At 41.2% G+C, this 19,226-nt stretch overlaps 2 protein-coding genes across 2 annotated transcripts in view; one reads left to right on the plus strand and one right to left on the minus strand.

Moving 5' to 3' along the window:
- Positions 1 to 4,636: 4,636 nt before the first annotated feature.
- LOC126773713 (ras-related protein M-Ras-like) lies at positions 4,637 to 17,625 on the minus strand. The gene is made up of 6 exons (XM_050494806.1): positions 17,479 to 17,625; positions 17,269 to 17,372; positions 15,109 to 15,262; positions 14,078 to 14,231; positions 13,825 to 13,987; positions 4,637 to 8,558 (listed from the first exon to the last, which is right to left on the minus strand). Exons 2-6 carry the CDS (start codon positions 17,305 to 17,307, stop codon positions 8,472 to 8,474), a joined length of 597 nt encoding a protein of 198 aa, XP_050350763.1. The 5' UTR covers positions 17,308 to 17,372; positions 17,479 to 17,625; the 3' UTR covers positions 4,637 to 8,471.
- Positions 17,566 to 19,226, plus strand: part of LOC126773707 (uncharacterized) — a 29,422-nt gene continuing 27,761 nt past the window's right edge. The window contains exon 1 of the mRNA XM_050494788.1: positions 17,566 to 17,698. The gene's annotated coding sequence lies outside the window, so the exon portion shown is untranslated. The remainder of the gene's footprint in view (positions 17,699 to 19,226) is intronic.

Genomic DNA, 19,226 nt, shown 5'->3' on the forward strand with positions numbered 1-19,226 from the left:
TTTTACTGTGCTCACATACAAGGAGTACAGAGCACGAACCTTAGCGACTCCGGCGCGAATAGGACGAGTGGAGGGCAGAGTGCTTGCTCTCTACTTTGTATCCAAATGTGTGATTAGATAGACAGCCGTGTATGTTACTCGTATGTACAAAATAATCGGGAATCATTAGAATGTATAGCTTGTGTATAGGTCCATTATACCTTTATCGAAAGCTTTCGATACATCGAAGAAGAGGGTGTCAGTGTGTTTCGGCTTCTTAGGGCAAGCTAAACCTGCAAAGATGTGCTCCGTTACGCGGTGCACAGCATGCGTACCCGAGTGTTCGTTAAGTAATTTACTGTGCCAGGCCTGTGTGCAAGCTCGTCTGTGTGGCTACCACCCTCATCAGATATTCTACCGCCAAATAGCATTACTTGGTATTGTTGTGTTCCGGTTTGAAGGGTGAGTGAGCCAGTGTAAATACAGGCACAACTGACAAAACATCTTAGTTCCCAGGGTTGGTGGCGATGGTTTACATTTCCTACAATGCCAATGTCTATGGACGTTGGTGACCACTTACCATCAGATGGCCCATATACTTATCCGACTTCATTTAAAACATTCATCTACACTCTACAGATTTCTCTACCCGTTCTGAGAAAATGAATCAAACATCAAGCACCGCTTATTTTTTCGTGCGTTTAACTATCTCGTTACCTTTCTTAAACTACCACTCTTATAAAGATTTTGTTTAACAGTTATAGCGTACTGAAAAATAAAATTGCCATTAACTCTTAGACAATTTTCTACTAAGACATGTTCCTAACATTTACGTACGTAAAAACTTATTTTTTTCTCTCTACTTGGTGTTCATTCATGGCTCATAAATCGGCTACTCTGTTGTTCATAATTACATAAATTTAACATTAAACGTTGTTTTGGCGTATTAATTGACGAAAAAAAAACTTAATTTCTGTATTCGGCAATTTGTAAGTATAGGAGCAACAAGGATCAAAATTAAACGCTGTTTTTAATCGTTACTAATTAATCAATATCTAAAAAACTAAACATCGGTGGCGATAATTTATTTATTAAATGATTATGTTTTTACTTACATACAAAATATTACATGATATCTAACAATAAAAGCAATTATTTTTTATGTAGATTAATGATGATCTCATGGCTGATTCCTGACTTTTCTTACAGACTGAGTCTTTACTTATCTTACGTCTTCGAAACGCTCGCCTTTGGGCTGTGAAGTGAACGTGAAGTGGATGCCTCGCATGTCCTCTTAAGCAGCATAAGTATCAGTTGAACATTTTTTAAAGAAATCCCATGCATAATAAAAACATTGATAACACACAAGTGTTGTAAAAAGAGAGCAGGTTGAATAAAGAGGGAAAATAAACGTACAGAAACTTACGCCGTGTACGAATGTTGCGAAATAAGATGAAGATAAGTACGAAGTCGTAAAAAAAGTTTTATTAGACGCTGCTTTTGATATAAAATAACATAAATAACAACCTAAGCGAGAATAGTAAAAAATAATTTGCTCATAAAAGTTTTTTAGATGAAACAAACGGATTTAATGCCTGAAAGCATCCGCTACCAGTCTAGCTTTAGGCTAATCAGAAATAAATGAAGACAGTACTATGATAATACACATACTGAGCACACGCGGTATGTAAAGTACACGCGTTAGACAATTATTATTATATAATTAATGAATGATTATAATAATATATACACTTAATATCTAATAATAGAACAGATGAAAAACTAAACAAATACAAACCATATAGCGTGGCACGTTTTTTGTTAAAAACTGAAGCATTGCAGCATTGTGTACTTATTTTATAAAATTAATTTATATTGTAACACTATCTTTAAAAACTTTAGGTTAGGTTTAGTAATTTATTTCTCATCAAGAACAAAAGTTTATCTATATTATAATTATCGGTGTCTTTATACAAAACAAAAGGGGGGTACATATATATTTTATCAGATCAAGCTTTGACAGTGTTTTCTTAGTTCAGTCTTAAATTTTACAAAAGATTTTTCATTAATTTTTTCTTTGGGTAAACTATTGTAAAGTAGTGCCCCATTAAGCAATATGATTTTGCGCCATAACTTTTTTGTTCTGGCTTTTGGTTATTGTAATATATATTTGTTTCGTGTACAGTATTTATGTGATCTTGTTTTAAAAGTTACTCGTGTGTGAACCCGTGGGCATATTCCTAATTAGTTTGCATTCTTTTGTTTGTGTAATAGATTAATGGATAGTTACGATTCAATTTGTTAGTTACGACGTTTACATTCGATTAATGGACCTGCGGAAAATATCGGTAAAATTTGATACGACTCTCCACGCGGTTGAGCGTCAGATGTAACTGATACTTAGATCTCTTTTCGAATTTAAAGTTTTTTTGGTCTAAATAGCCTCGACAGCGTCACCGGGCAGGGGTGCCGATATGCCGAATGCCGAAACAATAAATATTAATTCGCTGTCATGTATTATTATCAGCGAGATCTCGTAGGTTTTTAAACACTGAATTTATTCTGTGAACTTTATTAGACAAGTTATTATAATTTGTGACAAGTAGTTATAATTTGTGAATTCAATTAATTTATCATCAATTATTGCGTATAAGTATTTCATTGTTTGCATCCTCTTCAGCGCTTCATAGGAATATGGACTGCTCGTACTTGGGTATCTTCTATGAAGGTTTACCATGCAGTTAAATGAGCGACAGCTCTAGTTATTTTGAAGAACAAGTATTTAGTTTTTAAGTTGTCAGTGAATGAAGAATTTTAGCAAACTCATGAACCCTTTTAGGAATATATAAAATCATTAAAAAACACTAAATTGTCTATGGTTTCCTTCTAATACGTATAATTAAGTATTGACGAGTACGCCACAAGCCTACGTGTGCATTAGGACTACGTAATACCAGTCATAATTACGGAACACGTACATAGTAAGCAAGACTAAAGACTTATAGTGATAATAACACAATACGTTCTTCTGCAGCTAATTTCACATGGTCCCAGGAAAAGTTATAAAACATGATAGCAGCGATAAATGATATACGAGCATTTTATAATTCCAAGTTACACAAGTTGGTAAAGCTGTTTTGTCTTAGTTTGTTTGTTGGTCAGAATGGATGAGGGAGGTTGACGTTGTGGCTAGCGTGACTCGCCGTAAGAGAGCAGCACGCAGGCGGCGTGATAACGTCACTTACCTGCCTCCATAATATCTTTGGAGGTTGCTTAGATATCATGCTATCCTCGAGATTGAATCGCGTGTCCTGTGTCCCAGGCACGTAGTAATAAAAATAAAAAAGAATACAGCTTGCGAATTCATTACAAATGAACTACCGCCAGCGGGGTCGCGGATGAATGCGAAAACGTACCCGCCATTTGCGGAGCGAAGGAACATCGTGTTGATTTTAGTAGGTCCGACATAGCCCTCATAATCTCCGAGATGGGAGGTATCCATGAGAATTTTCCCACGAAAAAAAAATAATTGTCTCGGTATGTTATGACGACTATCACGTAAATGTACTTGCTAATAATATAAAACAAAATATCAACGTTATCTGTCAGATATAAACAACTGTTAAAAAAGTTGTTTTCGTGGAATTTAGCTGAGGTCATTAATAACGCGACTATCGTAGCGCGACTACGCGTTATATATTCATAAAGAGCAAAAAATACATCAAATAACACAATCAAATTCATTTATTCATAAATTCTGTGATATTGTTTAGCCCCACAAACATAATATACCTATGTTGGCTAAGCTACAATTTCGTCATTAAGGAAGCATTAATATTTTCTTAGGTACTTCTATGAAATATAAAAACATAAATTTTTCAATCGCTAAATATTTTCCAATATAGTAAAACTGAATAATAAAAAAACCACAGACTAGACCGAGAACAATATTGTCAAGTACATTTCTACGTTCACCGCCATCTTGATTTAACTGTCAACTTTATGACATTGTCACAAGGTAATCTGTATTAAAAATTGTTCAATACTGTATTTATTAAATGCTTCCTTTATGATTTTTGGTCATAATACATATATTTAAGCTTAAACTAACTTATCTAAATCGAACACTTATTATAGTTTCAATTCCTTTTTCGTTACACATAATTTGAGTTGAGTTAGTGAAAGTTATTGCAAGGATTATTAAAAATAAACTAAAAAATAAAGTCGGATTTTTAAAATAAATAAAAACTAGGATAAGTTATAAGCATTGATCTTATTAATAATTCATGTTCCTGGTATTATTGCAAGCTAATAATTAATAAAAAAATACTAGTTTCAAAAAGCGCATTAGAATTCACGGCTTGTAAATACATGTAATAAAATGATGACGCTATAAACAATACTAATCGAGTTTTTGTTAATTTAATATAAAAATATTAATTGTAAGCTGTTGATTTTTTTCATAACCAGACGGATTAATTGCTTTTTTTTTGTGTTGAGTATTTTTCGTAAATTCCGTTAATTAAAATCAAAATAGTTATTTTTAACGAATGTATAATAGCGTTGGAGTTTTTTGTTTCCTACAATTTATGATAAGTGATGTTAATTGTTAATTAAAAGAAATTAAAAGTTAAGTAATAAATAAAAAAAAAATAAACACAGTCATTATTTTCAATTTAATCTAAAAAATTGTTGTAACTTATACTACAACCGTAAGAGCCCTTCATTTTTTTCTGTATCATGACGATCGGTTGGGTAGTTAAGACGTAACAGCGTAACACACAAATTATCTAACCCACTTTCTCATTTATAATATTAGTTTTTGAATGCACGACTATCTTACAGCAAATGAAATTGCATTACAGACAAAATATAAGAATTTATATTTTATGTATCTCCGATGCTTAAACTATCACGAGGTTATTTTGTTGATGAAGTAAATAAAATAAAAAGATAGATTAATCTATTTAGTACTATAATAATTAATATTTAAATATTATACTACCACTAATTACTATACAATCAAAACGGTAAACTTATAATAAGAATATTATGTGTTTAGCAACTATTTGGTGTACAAAATGAAAACGAATATTACATTAACAATAAATTTAATAACATATAAATACTATATAAAACAAAGTTAATATAATAAAATGTTTTATGAAAAAATCAAAACTTGTACGGTCTCCATTTTGTGCGCCATCGCATTAAGCGCGCATACGTAACCGCTGGTTAACTTTGTGTCTTGACCCTCGACGACATAACTATGGAGCCTGACGGCTATTATTTACAATGTAAGGGCTCCATAAAACCTTTACGAGCCTGTAGATTGTTTAATCGGACTACGAGAATATATACGTTATGAGGTAAATCGGATATTAAAAACACAATATCGTGTTTTATTTAACGCGTGAAACAATTTTACTAATTCCTTATTGACTGCACCACGCTTAATATTTTATCATTCGAATTAACCAAAAATACATATATTTAAATAAAATGTATACCATTTTATTTTGTGACGTCATCTGATTAGCAAATATCTGAACACAGTTTCGTGTGTTTATTTCGCTTACATAAATAATACTAATAAGAATATATAAGTTAACAGCGAAGGAAATAATAAACGTATTCATTGATTTTCAAATAATATTATATAAAATAAAGACTAAACTGACTACTTACACTAACTGCTACATAAATGGCTGTGGGGTAATTGTTATTAAAAAATATATAACTCAATAAATATATATTAGTGTTCGTATGTGTTTGCGTTCGGTGTTTGAATTTAAATGCTACGAACAATGTTTGTTTTTTTTCTACTCTAATTTCCATTTTTTTATTGGTAACACTAAAGCACGTCAAGAGTTACCAAACAAAAAAAACGGTTGACAAACAGAGAGGAAAAATGTACTTGTCTTTGCCTATTTATATCTAGATATCCAAGTGAATACGAATTAGTTAGTCTTAGAATTGTCTATCGGTATTAAAATAACGTTTTACATTTGAAACAGCGAGGGGGCAAATAATACTGAATTTAATTAAGAAAGCTATAAGGTCCTAACTCTTCGGTTATGGGGTGATACAAATTCTACCTAAGGGCAATATACATTAAGAATCACAATCAGTAATTATACACAGTAGCTTATCTGTATGGGGTTTACGCGTTACAGTGTTGCCCTATCAATGACAATCATAATTTTATATCGCTTTTAAATACTTTATAATATAGAAAACCTAAATTTAACAGACTAAGCCTCTAACAGATAACACGTGTATCGTGTTGTTTGAAAAATATTAAGCACACATTCGTTTATTAATGCTTTTACAAAGACATTTCTTATACTAGATATAATTTTTCTTTAACCTAATTTACCTCGTTCAAACATTTGCTAGAGCGAGACAAGAAATCAATGTATTATACGAGATACGTTCATATTTATTTCGAATTAGTGGTGTGGCACTATAGATGGCACCACTCTCGATAGTTGCCCAACAATTGAAGTCACAGTATAGAGCATTGATAATATGAATGATCGTAATGTTTTTAAAATTGAAACTGATATTCTAACAACTTCGTTTGTATAATTTATGTATGTTTGTCCTCTATACGTTACTAAGGTATTCAAACGATTGTGACGAAAATTTGGTGGGTTCGTCTGCTTATGCCCAAGAAGGTTATCCTTCTATATATACGTTTTATATAAACCTTTTACCCGCGCAAAGCCTGGACGGGTAGCTGGTAATAAATAAAAAATAGCATATAGCTAGTTAAGATAACCGTCAGCACAACACTATTTTATATTATTTACTTAAACAAATCAACAATGTACACATTTTACCGTCTCGAGACGTAACGAAAAAAAAACAAGCGTCTAAAATACATCTCTATGGATTAAAGTACACCTACTGGTCAAATATATGTATGTTATATCCGTAACAGCCTGTGAGTGTCCCACTGCTGGGCTAAAGGCCTCCTCTCCTCTTTTTGAGGAGAAGGTTTTTGGAGCTTATTCCACCACGCTGCTCCAATGCGGGTTGGTGGAATACACATGTGGCCGAATTTAGAGAAATTAGACACATGCAGGGTTGTCACGATGTTTTCCTTCACCGTAAAGCACGAGATGAATTATAATCTCAAATTAAGCACATGAAAATTCAGTGGTGCTTGCCCGGGTTTGAACCCACGATCATCGGTTAAGATTCACGCGTTCTTACCACTGGGCCATCTCAGTATATATGTATGTTATATACCTCTTATGTATTTACAATATCGATAACATATGTATAGGCGCGTGTACGCAAAATATTCCGTGTAAATTGTTACCCTTGAATGAAATATGAAGAGGGAAGAGAAATTTGTAAATTTTTAAGTATTACTTGTGGACAGAACTATATGATTCACCGATACATCGATGATAGACAAAAGTTACATCGACTAACATGAATCGATTAAAATAAATTATCGGAAAGAATTTTTGAACGTAATATCTTCGACAAAAACCTGCATTTTACGCTAATTCTATTACCACATACATATACATATATATATACCCCTTGTTTTTACCACAACAAATTGTTATTATACAATATCGTAATAGTTATTGCATTTGCATTTATCTGTCGCATTTGAAATCTGATCGGACGCTTGACCTATTCTACATTATATAATATATTTATTAGAATACAGAAGTCTCTACAGTAAAATGTTCACCCATGTTTTGCTAACCGTACCTCAGTCTGTAGGTCGTCAACTTATCAACTTACTATACATTATAATAATTGCAGGAATTATATGAGGATGTATTTATTAGACTACTGTATTTCGAGTAAATTTTGCAACAGGACGAGTCAACGTCTCTTATGACTATATAATGAAATAACTTGTTATTTAGAGCATTATAAAATACGTAATTAATGTCGGAAAAGATACATACGTGTATATTATAGGGTCTTCGTCTGTTAACCATTCGTCATACAAATAAACGACTGAATATAAATTATTAGAAATAGAATAAAGATTATAGTCTAATGTGAATATCAACCTTATATACAGTTTATATAGTTTCTATCGGTTGATTAAAAAATAGCATATTATATAACTAAGAACAAATTAACAAAATATATCTCTTAAGAAAACAATTTCAAATAATACTTTGCAGGTAAAGCTTTGAAAAGGCATATCACAAACGTAATTTAATGTTTAGTACCACACACAGGTCTAACGAGCTCCTTGTGCGGTGTTTCTATGACTTCGCTCGTTTTTAAGCTGGAGCTGTGTTCGCCAGAATAAGATGCGAACTTTGGCGTTGACAACAGGCGTTGGTGACATTTACGTAATTACATCATGACGTAAATGAAGATTGATAAAACATTTAGTGATTCTTGGTGACGAAATGAAGTTTTGAAAAACTTTCACACACAGATATTAGCAACTATTTCAATGGAATCTCACGATCGGACCAGCCCGACTGGACCTCGTGAGAGATTCAGAGCAACGCGCATTTTCCGAAAAACTTCCTGCGACGTCTCTGCTTCTCTTCCTGTTGCGGATGATTGCGGATGATTCGGACCAGCTGAGGGCAGAAATGACATTATTGGTTTACATATAACTATATATATAAAATTGAATTATCATATTAATTAATATTCAAACAAAATGTCTTGAGTAAAGTAACTCCCTGGCGCTGGTCTCGATGTAGGGCGCGCACCACCACCGTCGTGGTGGTGACACGTGTGTGCTGCACTGGCTCTCACCTCGTGGAAGGCGGCGTCGATGTTGAGCGGCGGCTCCTTGGCGCTGGTCTCGATGTAGGGCGCGCACCACCACCGTCGTGGTGGTGACACGTGTGTGCTGCACTGGCTCTCACCTCGTGGAAGGCGGCGTCGATGTTGAGCGGCGGCTCCTTGGCGCTGGTCTCGATGTAGGGCGCGCACCACCACCGTCGTGGTGGTGACACGTGTGTGCTGCACTGGCTCTCACCTCGTGGAAGGCGGCGTCGATGTTGAGCGGCGGCTCCTTGGCGCTGGTCTCGATGTAGGGCGCGCACCACCACCGTCGTGGTGGTGACACGTGTGTGCTGCACTGGCTCTCACCTCGTGGAAGGCGGCGTCGATGTTGAGCGGCGGCTCCTTGGCGCTGGTCTCGGTGTAGGGCGCGCACCACCACCGTCGTGGTGGTGACACGTGTGTGCTGCACTGGCTCTCACCTCGTGGAAGGCGGCGTCGATGTTGAGCGGCGGCTCCTTGGCGCTGGTCTCGATGTAGGGCGCGCACCACCACCGTCGTGGTGGTGACACGTGTGTGCTGCACTGGCTCTCACCTCGTGGAAGGCGGCGTCGATGTTGAGCGGCGGCTCCTTGGCGCTGGTCTCGATGTAGGGCGCGCACCACCACCGTCGTGGTGGTGACACGTGTGTGCTGCACTGGCTCTCACCTCGTGGAAGGCGGCGTCGATGTTGAGCGGCGGCTCCTTGGCGCTGGTCTCGATGTAGGGCGCGCACCACCACCGTCGTGGTGGTGACACGTGTGTGCTGCACTGGCTCTCACCTCGTGGAAGGCGGCGTCGATGTTGAGCGGCGGCTCCTTGGCGCTGGTCTCGATGTAGGGCGCGCACCACCACCGTCGTGGTGGTGACACGTGTGTGCTGCACTGGCTCTCACCTCGTGGAAGGCGGCGTCGATGTTGAGCGGCGGCTCCTTGGCGCTGGTCTCGATGTAGGGCGCGCACCACCACCGTCGTGGTGGTGACACGTGTGTGCTGCACTGGCTCTCACCTCGTGGAAGGCGGCGTCGATGTTGAGCGGCGGCTCCTTGGCGCTGGTCTCGATGTAGGGCGCGCACCACCACCGTCGTGGTGGTGACACGTGTGTGCTGCACTGGCTCTCACCTCGTGGAAGGCGGCGTCGATGTTGAGCGGCGGCTCCTTGGCGCTGGTCTCGGTGTAGGGCGCGCACCACCACCGTCGTGGTGGTGACACGTGTGTGCTGCACTGGCTCTCACCTCGTGGAAGGCGGCGTCGATGTTGAGCGGCGGCTCCTTGGCGCTGGTCTCGATGTAGGGCGCGCACCACCACCGTCGTGGTGGTGACACGTGTGTGCTGCACTGGCTCTCACCTCGTGGAAGGCGGCGTCGATGTTGAGCGGCGGCTCCTTGGCGCTGGTCTCGATGTAGGGCGCGCACCACCACCGTCGTGGTGGTGACACGTGTGTGCTGCACTGGCTCTCACCTCGTGGAAGGCGGCGTCGATGTTGAGCGGCGGCTCCTTGGCGCTGGTCTCGATGTAGGGCGCGCACCACCACCGTCGTGGTGGTGACACGTGTGTGCTGCACTGGCTCTCACCTCGTGGAAGGCGGCGTCGATGTTGAGCGGCGGCTCCTTGGCGCTGGTCTCGATGTAGGGCGCGCACCACCACCGTCGTGGTGGTGACACGTGTGTGCTGCACTGGCTCTCACCTCGTGGAAGGCGGCGTCGATGTTGAGCGGCGGCTCCTTGGCGCTGGTCTCGATGTAGGGCGCGCACCACCACCGTCGTGGTGGTGACACGTGTGTGCTGCACTGGCTCTCACCTCGTGGAAGGCGGCGTCGATGTTGAGCGGCGGCTCCTTGGCGCTGGTCTCGATGTAGGGCGCGCACCACCACCGTCGTGGTGGTGACACGTGTGTGCTGCACTGGCTCTCACCTCGTGGAAGGCGGCGTCGATGTTGAGCGGCGGCTCCTTGGCGCTGGTCTCGATGTAGGGCGCGCACCACCACCGTCGTGGTGGTGACACGTGTGTGCTGCACTGGCTCTCACCTCGTGGAAGGCGGCGTCGATGTTGAGCGGCGGCTCCTTGGCGCTGGTCTCGATGTAGGGCGCGCACCACCACCGTCGTGGTGGTGACACGTGTGTGCTGCACTGGCTCTCACCTCGTGGAAGGCGGCGTCGATGTTGAGCGGCGGCTCCTTGGCGCTGGTCTCGATGTAGGGCGCGCACCACCACCGTCGTGGTGGTGACACGTGTGTGCTGCACTGGCTCTCACCTCGTGGAAGGCGGCGTCGATGTTGAGCGGCGGCTCCTTGGCGCTGGTCTCGATGTAGGGCGCGCACCACCACCGTCGTGGTGGTGACACGTGTGTGCTGCACTGGCTCTCACCTCGTGGAAGGCGGCGTCGATGTTGAGCGGCGGCTCCTTGGCGCTGGTCTCGATGTAGGGCGCGCACCACCACCGTCGTGGTGGTGACACGTGTGTGCTGCACTGGCTCTCACCTCGTGGAAGGCGGCGTCGATGTTGAGCGGCGGCTCCTTGGCGCTGGTCTCGATGTAGGGCGCGCACCACCACCGTCGTGGTGGTGACACGTGTGTGCTGCACTGGCTCTCACCTCGTGGAAGGCGGCGTCGATGTTGAGCGGCGGCTCCTTGGCGCTGGTCTCGATGTAGGGCGCGCACCACCACCGTCGTGGTGGTGACACGTGTGTGCTGCACTGGCTCTCACCTCGTGGAAGGCGGCGTCGATGTTGAGCGGCGGCTCCTTGGCGCTGGTCTCGATGTAGGGCGCGCACCACCACCGTCGTGGTGGTGACACGTGTGTGCTGCACTGGCTCTCACCTCGTGGAAGGCGGCGTCGATGTTGAGCGGCGGCTCCTTGGCGCTGGTCTCGATGTAGGGCGCGCACCACCACCGTCGTGGTGGTGACACGTGTGTGCTGCACTGGCTCTCACCTCGTGGAAGGCGGCGTCGATGTTGAGCGGCGGCTCCTTGGCGCTGGTCTCGATGTAGGGCGCGCACCACCACCGTCGTGGTGGTGACACGTGTGTGCTGCACTGGCTCTCACCTCGTGGAAGGCGGCGTCGATGTTGAGCGGCGGCTCCTTGGCGCTGGTCTCGATGTAGGGCGCGCACCACCACCGTCGTGGTGGTGACACGTGTGTGCTGCACTGGCTCTCACCTCGTGGAAGGCGGCGTCGATGTTGAGCGGCGGCTCCTTGGCGCTGGTCTCGATGTAGGGCGCGCACCACCACCGTCGTGGTGGTGACACGTGTGTGCTGCACTGGCTCTCACCTCGTGGAAGGCGGCGTCGATGTTGAGCGGCGGCTCCTTGGCGCTGGTCTCGATGTAGGGCGCGCACCACCACCGTCGTGGTGGTGACACGTGTGTGCTGCACTGGCTCTCACCTCGTGGAAGGCGGCGTCGATGTTGAGCGGCGGCTCCTTGGCGCTGGTCTCGATGTAGGGCGCGCACCACCACCGTCGTGGTGGTGACACGTGTGTGCTGCACTGGCTCTCACCTCGTGGAAGGCGGCGTCGATGTTGAGCGGCGGCTCCTTGGCGCTGGTCTCGGTGTAGGGCGCGCACCACCACCGTCGTGGTGGTGACACGTGTGTGCTGCACTGGCTCTCACCTCGTGGAAGGCGGCGTCGATGTTGAGCGGCGGCTCCTTGGCGCTGGTCTCGATGTAGGGCGCGCACCACCACCGTCGTGGTGGTGACACGTGTGTGCTGCACTGGCTCTCACCTCGTGGAAGGCGGCGTCGATGTTGAGCGGCGGCTCCTTGGCGCTGGTCTCGATGTAGGGCGCGCACCACCACCGTCGTGGTGGTGACACGTGTGTGCTGCACTGGCTCTCACCTCGTGGAAGGCGGCGTCGATGTTGAGCGGCGGCTCCTTGGCGCTGGTCTCGATGTAGGGCGCGCACCACCACCGTCGTGGTGGTGACACGTGTGTGCTGCACTGGCTCTCACCTCGTGGAAGGCGGCGTCGATGTTGAGCGGCGGCTCCTTGGCGCTGGTCTCGATGTAGGGCGCGCACCACCACCGTCGTGGTGGTGACACATGTGTGCTGCACTGGCTCTCACCTCGTGGAAGGCGGCGTCGATGTTGAGCGGCGGCTCCTTGGCGCTGGTCTCGATGTAGGGCGCGCACCACCACCGTCGTGGTGGTGACACGTGTGTGCTGCACTGGCTCTCACCTCGTGGAAGGCGGCGTCGATGTTGAGCGGCGGCTCCTTGGCGCTGGTCTCGATGTAGGGCGCGCACCACCACCGTCGTGGTGGTGACACGTGTGTGCTGCACTGGCTCTCACCTCGTGGAAGGCGGCGTCGATGTTGAGCGGCGGCTCCTTGGCGCTGGTCTCGATGTAGGGCGCGCACCACCACCGTCGTGGTGGTGACACGTGTGTGCTGCACTGGCTCTCACCTCGTGGAAGGCGGCGTCGATGTTGAGCGGCGGCTCCTTGGCGCTGGTCTCGATGTAGGGCGCGCACCACCACCGTCGTGGTGGTGACACGTGTGTGCTGCACTGGCTCTCACCTCGTGGAAGGCGGCGTCGATGTTGAGCGGCGGCTCCTTGGCGCTGGTCTCGATGTAGGGCGCGCACCACCACCGTCGTGGTGGTGACACGTGTGTGCTGCACTGGCTCTCACCTCGTGGAAGGCGGCGTCGATGTTGAGCGGCGGCTCCTTGGCGCTGGTCTCGATGTAGGGCGCGCACCACCACCGTCGTGGTGGTGACACGTGTGTGCTGCACTGGCTCTCACCTCGTGGAAGGCGGCGTCGATGTTGAGCGGCGGCTCCTTGGCGCTGGTCTCGATGTAGGGCGCGCACCACCACCGTCGTGGTGGTGACACGTGTGTGCTGCACTGGCTCTCACCTCGTGGAAGGCGGCGTCGATGTTGAGCGGCGGCTCCTTGGCGCTGGTCTCGATGTAGGGCGCGCACCACCACCGTCGTGGTGGTGACACGTGTGTGCTGCACTGGCTCTCACCTCGTGGAAGGCGGCGTCGATGTTGAGCGGCGGCTCCTTGGCGCTGGTCTCGATGTAGGGCGCGCACCACCACCGTCGTGGTGGTGACACGTGTGTGCTGCACTGGCTCTCACCTCGTGGAAGGCGGCGTCGATGTTGAGCGGCGGCTCCTTGGCGCTGGTCTCGATGTAGGGCGCCGCCAGCGCGCGCGCCAGCTCGCGGCCCGCCTCCTCGCTGACGGTGCGCGTGTGCACCAGATCCACCTTGTTGGCCGACACCAGCATGGGGTACGTCTCGCTGCACACGGGGAGGGGGTGTTAATTAAGTAAGTAAGAGTTAAGTTAAAAAGGCCACACATTCTACCAATTAGATTTCTGGAACTCTCACCGATCCTTAACTCGCAGAATCTGTGTATGAAAGTGACGAATATTCTCGAAACTTTGCTTGTCCGTCACCGAGTACACCAGCAAGAAACCATCTCCTTTTCTCATATATTGCTCCCTCATCGCGCTGAACTCCTCCTGTCCCGCCGTGTCCAGTACTGTGAAACAAATATTGTTCCTTTTTATCCTTAATCACTTTTCGCACTGCTTTACATGTTTACTTTCACCTTACCAGATTATCATTAAAATCATGATTAAGATAAACTTCCTACAAATGATTACCGAATTTCGAGGTGCAGCTTCGTTTAAATACTATAAGGTAAACGAACTCTGCGCCAACCAGGGCCTGTCGACTTTTTTCTACGAACAGTTATCAGGTGGGCTTTTAAACAAGAATGAGACAACGACATCAGAGTAAAAGAGTTTAATTTTAGTTTTTAGTTTAGTTTAAAGTTTAGTTAATGAATCAGTCAAGTCGGGCCAAGTAATGAAACATGTGTAGACTGTTCATTTTTCTTTTCATGTTTAATTTGTGTTCTAGATTTGCTGACATTTGCTTATTCTTTATATGTCATCACATACATATATTTGTAAATAAATTCATGTATTAATGTAAAATCAATAATAATATATGTCACCTAAATGAATGAGATAAATTATAATTATTATCATGATAAATAAAAAGGTAATGTACTAATATTTGTTTTATTAGACGATTCTTTACAGATTTTTTTTTATGCACAAGGAAATTGTAGGAAACTATCGAGAAACGCACAGTGCATTGTGTTACTTGTACATAAAATGCAATAAAAAATATCTACAAAATGCAATATAGTTCGAAATTCCCGCACTATTTTCTATACATATATATATAGTATATGTGGAGGTGGCATTTATCAAAATATGGAGATTTATGGTTATGCTTATAAGTTAAATACAGCTGTTACAGCATGTTTGAAACCCATAACATTTTTGTGAATATGGACAAAACAATCTAATTTTAAGAACTATGTTTTATAATTATATTCCACATACCATCAAGAATGCACCATTGTCCGTCCACCTCTGTATGTTGTATGTATGAATCTTCAATGGTGGGATCATAGTCTGTGACAAACATTTTCTGGAAGAATTGGATGGTAATTGCACTTTTACCAACACCACCATCACCTACTACCACAAGTTTCACCTGGAATTAATGTAGGATATTGTTAATTCATTATAAAACATAAAATTTACCACTATGGACTTTGGGGCATTATTTTAATTGAATGAAAAGGCAATTGAGCTGATCTTTTCCAATGGAATTTATACAGATTAGTGTAGAACAAGATATGAGTAAAAATAATTCAACAATCTGCTAATTGGTTGTTTACATAAAAGTTCAAACTTATTAAATCTTATGTAAATATCTCACTGCTGGGACAAGGCCTCCTCTCCTTTTGCAGAAAAGGTTTGGAACTTATTCCACCTCACTGCTTTAGTACAGGTTAGTCAATACAAATGATGATGAATTACAAATACAAATTCAGCAAAGGAAAATTTCCTGGTGCTTGCCATAATTTTGAACCGCAATCCTTGGTTAAGATTGACATAACCACTAGGCCACATCAGCAAATTTTATAAACAAAAATGTATATTGGTTTATCTGTTTGCAATTAATAGACTTCAACACCATTAAATTAATTACCATGAATGTGAGTACATTATTTATTATATCTATTTTTAGTGGTGTCCTTCTATATGTGCATAACTTCCTAAGTAACAGAGTGGTTTCTAATTGGAACAAGTTACCCGAAGAAATTGTTTTGGCCACTTCAGTTAATGCTTTCAAAAACCGACTTGATACCTGGTTAAAGTCACAGAAGCTGTCACTTCTGCAAAAATGATTTTTCAACACAATTTACATAGACATATCAGCTTATCAGCTGCTCGTCTATAAATAAATAATAATAATAATAATAATGTTCTTATGGCTTTTTTCACAGGTACTGTGATATGTGAACACTGCCTTACCATATATTATATTATTATTTATAATATTTTATTATGTTACACAAAAAACTATCCAGAATACACTACATGAACTTTTAACCATCCATATAAGAAAATCTACTACTGGTTATGGTTTGACCAGATAATTCCTCAATATTATTTTCAATAAATATATTTTAGCCTTTGCGTCAATAATATATATATTTTATTGTGAAATAAAAATCCATGGGGATTATTTATTTCATAACAAAACTATTAATTTACTATAAAAATATATAAATTTGTTTATAATTATACATTCATAAAGTATTGTGGATTGCTCCAAACCTTTTTAAGAGGGTAGGAGCTAAGCTTAGCCGTGGGTTTCATTTATGTTTAATCTATTTAAGCTTATGTACAAATTATATTGAAAAAGATCTCATATTGATACTAAATATTATTTTTACATAGGTAAATATCAGATGTCGGGTATTTTATTTGCAAGGGTTCTCAATTTCCTATTCAATATATTAAGAGGTGATATCCAATTATAGGCATGACACATTTACAAATAAAACAACTATAGTCTAATAACTAACAGGTGATAACATGAGCATAGATCCAACAGAATGCCACAAGTATCAAATTAAGTCCTACAGTACCAAGTATTGTCCACAATAAATATTTATGGCAATATGTATTGTCATTCACAGCAGTCATAAGCAATTATTGCAAAATAATTTAAGCCTCTCTTATTAACTATGCTCAAGTTATAAAGTTTCTTAACATTCCAATTTCAAACAATAAAGAAACTAAATAAAGCAAGCTCTAAAGTCTGGTAACATACACGGTCACAATCTTTGAATATGGACACCATGGCTCAATGCAAATCAACTCTGAAAAATAACAGTACTACAGATAGTTTAAAATTTATTAATGTCATTGTTTTATTGGAAATTGCAAAAAAAATAATAAAACCATATCAATTTTAAAAGTGCCTTTAAGTGGTAGATACAAATAAATCTTTAGGTATTAATATTAATTTTAAAATGATAAAAATAATAAATGTCTCTATTTATAATTAGCAAATTGTCATAACTTATAATGCTTTTGTTCTTTTTAATATCTTACTTATCTAAAAATGTGTATTACGTATTATATTTTAAATTTGTATATTTTTACTTTATTTTTAATTTATTATACTGCTATACTGGTACTTACAGTAGGAAGGTTTTCACTAGGAGGACCGGGACGCGTCATGTCTGTTTCTATTAAAGTCTTGATTGCACAAATTTGAGCGATCGACGCTCATGAACACTTATTATCTGCAACAGTAGACAATTAACTGCATGTTAGATCAGTATTGCTTCACTCGTCTTACGCCCAACTTGTTTTTGACTGGCGACGGACCAAGACGGATTTAAACCATACCTCATAACTTTGTACGTGTGTTGTGTTGTGCTCGGACGGAATGAGAGGAGCAAGGTGGACGGAATTAATGTTTTTGATCAAATCAATTGTGAATTGTGTATTTATAAACATGAATGACACTGGTTAAATTTTCCCGTTATATTCGCCTTACTAGGAAAATGAAATTGACAAATGACATTGTGATAACTGACATGAGAAGCAGAATATCAGATAAAATAAGGTAAGTATTAGAAACAGATTATACAGTAATTGTCAAAAACATATGACATTAAAACAAAACACATCAAAACATTAATTTAATTTAAATTTTATAACGGAAAAATTTTAACAAACAGTACGATCACAACTTCTGAGTCAATGTGATGATTGTCGTGAGTAATATTATATTTTTATTAGCGTTTAATACATTGAATACCTAACTAAATATTTTTAACACTGTCTCAAATTAATAATATTATGTAAATTATTGAAACATTGAATATAATATTCCAATGGAAATGTTCAATTCAGCTTCAGTTGGAAGTTTGAATAGAAATAAAGCTAGGCTTGCAAGAGCCACGATTGTAAAACTTTAATATGTAAACATTTCTGTTTGATGATGCATTCAACTATCCCGTCACAGCTCACTGCTTCAGATCAAATAACTCTAGATTAATAACAATGCTTTTGTGTATGAAAGTAGGTACCTATCATTTTTATAGCTTAGAAAGGCTTGGTTGGTACACCAAGGTACAAGTAAGATAGTTAAAAAGAAAACATAATAATCTGTCTCAAAATACTTAGTACATAATAATTTTATAAGGAGAAGAAAGTAACTTAACGCATTCTGCAAAAAATAATTATCGCGACGATTATTTAATTAATATCATCTATTGTTATAATGAATTATAAGAGAAAAATTTAATGCTGATCGAAAATAAGTAAAACTAATAACCCCGTCACCCCGAAAGGCAATCTAGGCTGCGACAATAATTTAAGTTTTTTTTTGTTTTCTACCTGTGCTTTGCGGTCATACCTGTGTAAAATTTGTATTACACACGAAAAAATAAAGAAAAAACTTAAAAAAGAAAAACAATTCTTTTATCCTATTCCGAAGGTATTAAGAATATTCATATTATATAAAAATTAATAGTTTAATAAAATAAAGACTGAGCTGTGCCTTGGGATGCCTGTGCCTGTTCTTATCTATCTAAAACAGCTATGTATAATACTATCATAATCTAATTATTTACAATGCTAATTTTTACCCGTTTTTATGATTACTTGTGGACAAACAGGCAAAGAAAAATAAAAATAATGATTGTTATGGTTTTACTAACTTGCCAAAAAGGATTTACTTAAAAAAGGCAATAACAGAAAGAAACTTAATATTATTCAAGTATGAAGGTACTATTATATAATGTAGTTTCGAAATGTACAAAATAAAAAAAATAACCTACGTATGTCCTGTCACAATTAACGGCGCCTCAACCCTGTGACCCAGTTTATTTTACCTGACGAATATGGCCCGATTATTTCCCGCTGACTAGGCTCTAAAGAATATAACCACTGTCTATGCATGCTATACTGCACGAAAGCTGTAAAAAAAATTAATACGAATTTGTCTGTGAAATAATACAACTCATTCATAAAAGTAAATACAATGTTTTCATAAAGAAAAGAAAAGGTACAACTATTTATTTTAACTATAATTATAAAGTATAGCAGCTGTATTTATGCAACAGTAGTTTTTTTACAGCTTTGCAGGT

This window comes from Nymphalis io, chromosome 15 (assembly GCF_905147045.1).
Source record: "Nymphalis io chromosome 15, ilAglIoxx1.1, whole genome shotgun sequence".
NCBI lineage: Eukaryota > Metazoa > Arthropoda > Insecta > Lepidoptera > Nymphalidae > Nymphalis > Nymphalis io.

Coding starts and splice junctions, on each gene's coding strand:
- LOC126773713 (XM_050494806.1), bottom strand. CDS start 17,307: ATGACGCGTCCCGGTCCTCCTAGTGAAAACCTTCCTACT. Junction 13,988..14,077: donor ATTCTGCGAGTTAAGGATCG/GTGAGAGTTCCA, acceptor CCCCGTGTGCAG/CGAGACGTACCCCATGCTGG. Junction 8,559..13,824: donor TCGACGCCGCCTTCCACGAG/GTGAGAGCCAGT, acceptor TTCTGCCCTCAG/CTGGTCCGAATCATCCGCAA.